At 47.8% G+C, this 347-nt stretch overlaps 1 protein-coding gene across 1 annotated transcript in view; it reads left to right on the forward strand.

The window, feature by feature from the left end:
• Positions 1–250: 250 nt before the first annotated feature.
• EMH_0038740 (uncharacterized protein) overlaps positions 251–347 on the forward strand; it is a gene marked incomplete at both ends in the record, with an annotated part of 1,455 nt that continues 1,358 nt past the window's right edge. The window contains one exon of the mRNA XM_013495325.1: positions 251–296. Coding sequence (XP_013350779.1) covers positions 251–296 — 46 coding nt within the window. The remainder of the gene's footprint in view (positions 297–347) is intronic.

The raw sequence follows: 347 nt of genomic DNA on the forward strand, positions 1-347 counted from the left end.
TACTATCCTTGATTTCAAGTTTCGTTTGCTGTTTTGATCTCGTTTGAGTGATTTGTATTTGAGGGGACGATTTACCCGCTGCCGTTGCCTCGAGTGACCGGCGGAGCCGCCATCCCTGAGTCTCAGGGACCAGCCGACGAAAGCACACACTTCTTTGCCCCCCGTGACCATTTCACCTAAATATAAATTGTATGCCCCTTTTTAAACCAAAAATAATTTTATGTACGCTTTTCTCCCGCCATCTGTCGCAATGGCTTCCATCTACAAGACGGCAGCAGCAGTTTGCCTCGCACTCTGTGGGCTCCAAGCCGAGGCGAATCCGACTACAAAATACAAATTTAAAGTCG

The sequence above is a fragment of the Eimeria mitis genome, genomic scaffold (assembly GCF_000499745.2).
Source record: "Eimeria mitis Houghton genomic scaffold, Emh_scaff1520, whole genome shotgun sequence".
In the NCBI taxonomy this organism is placed as follows: domain Eukaryota; phylum Apicomplexa; class Conoidasida; order Eucoccidiorida; family Eimeriidae; genus Eimeria; species Eimeria mitis.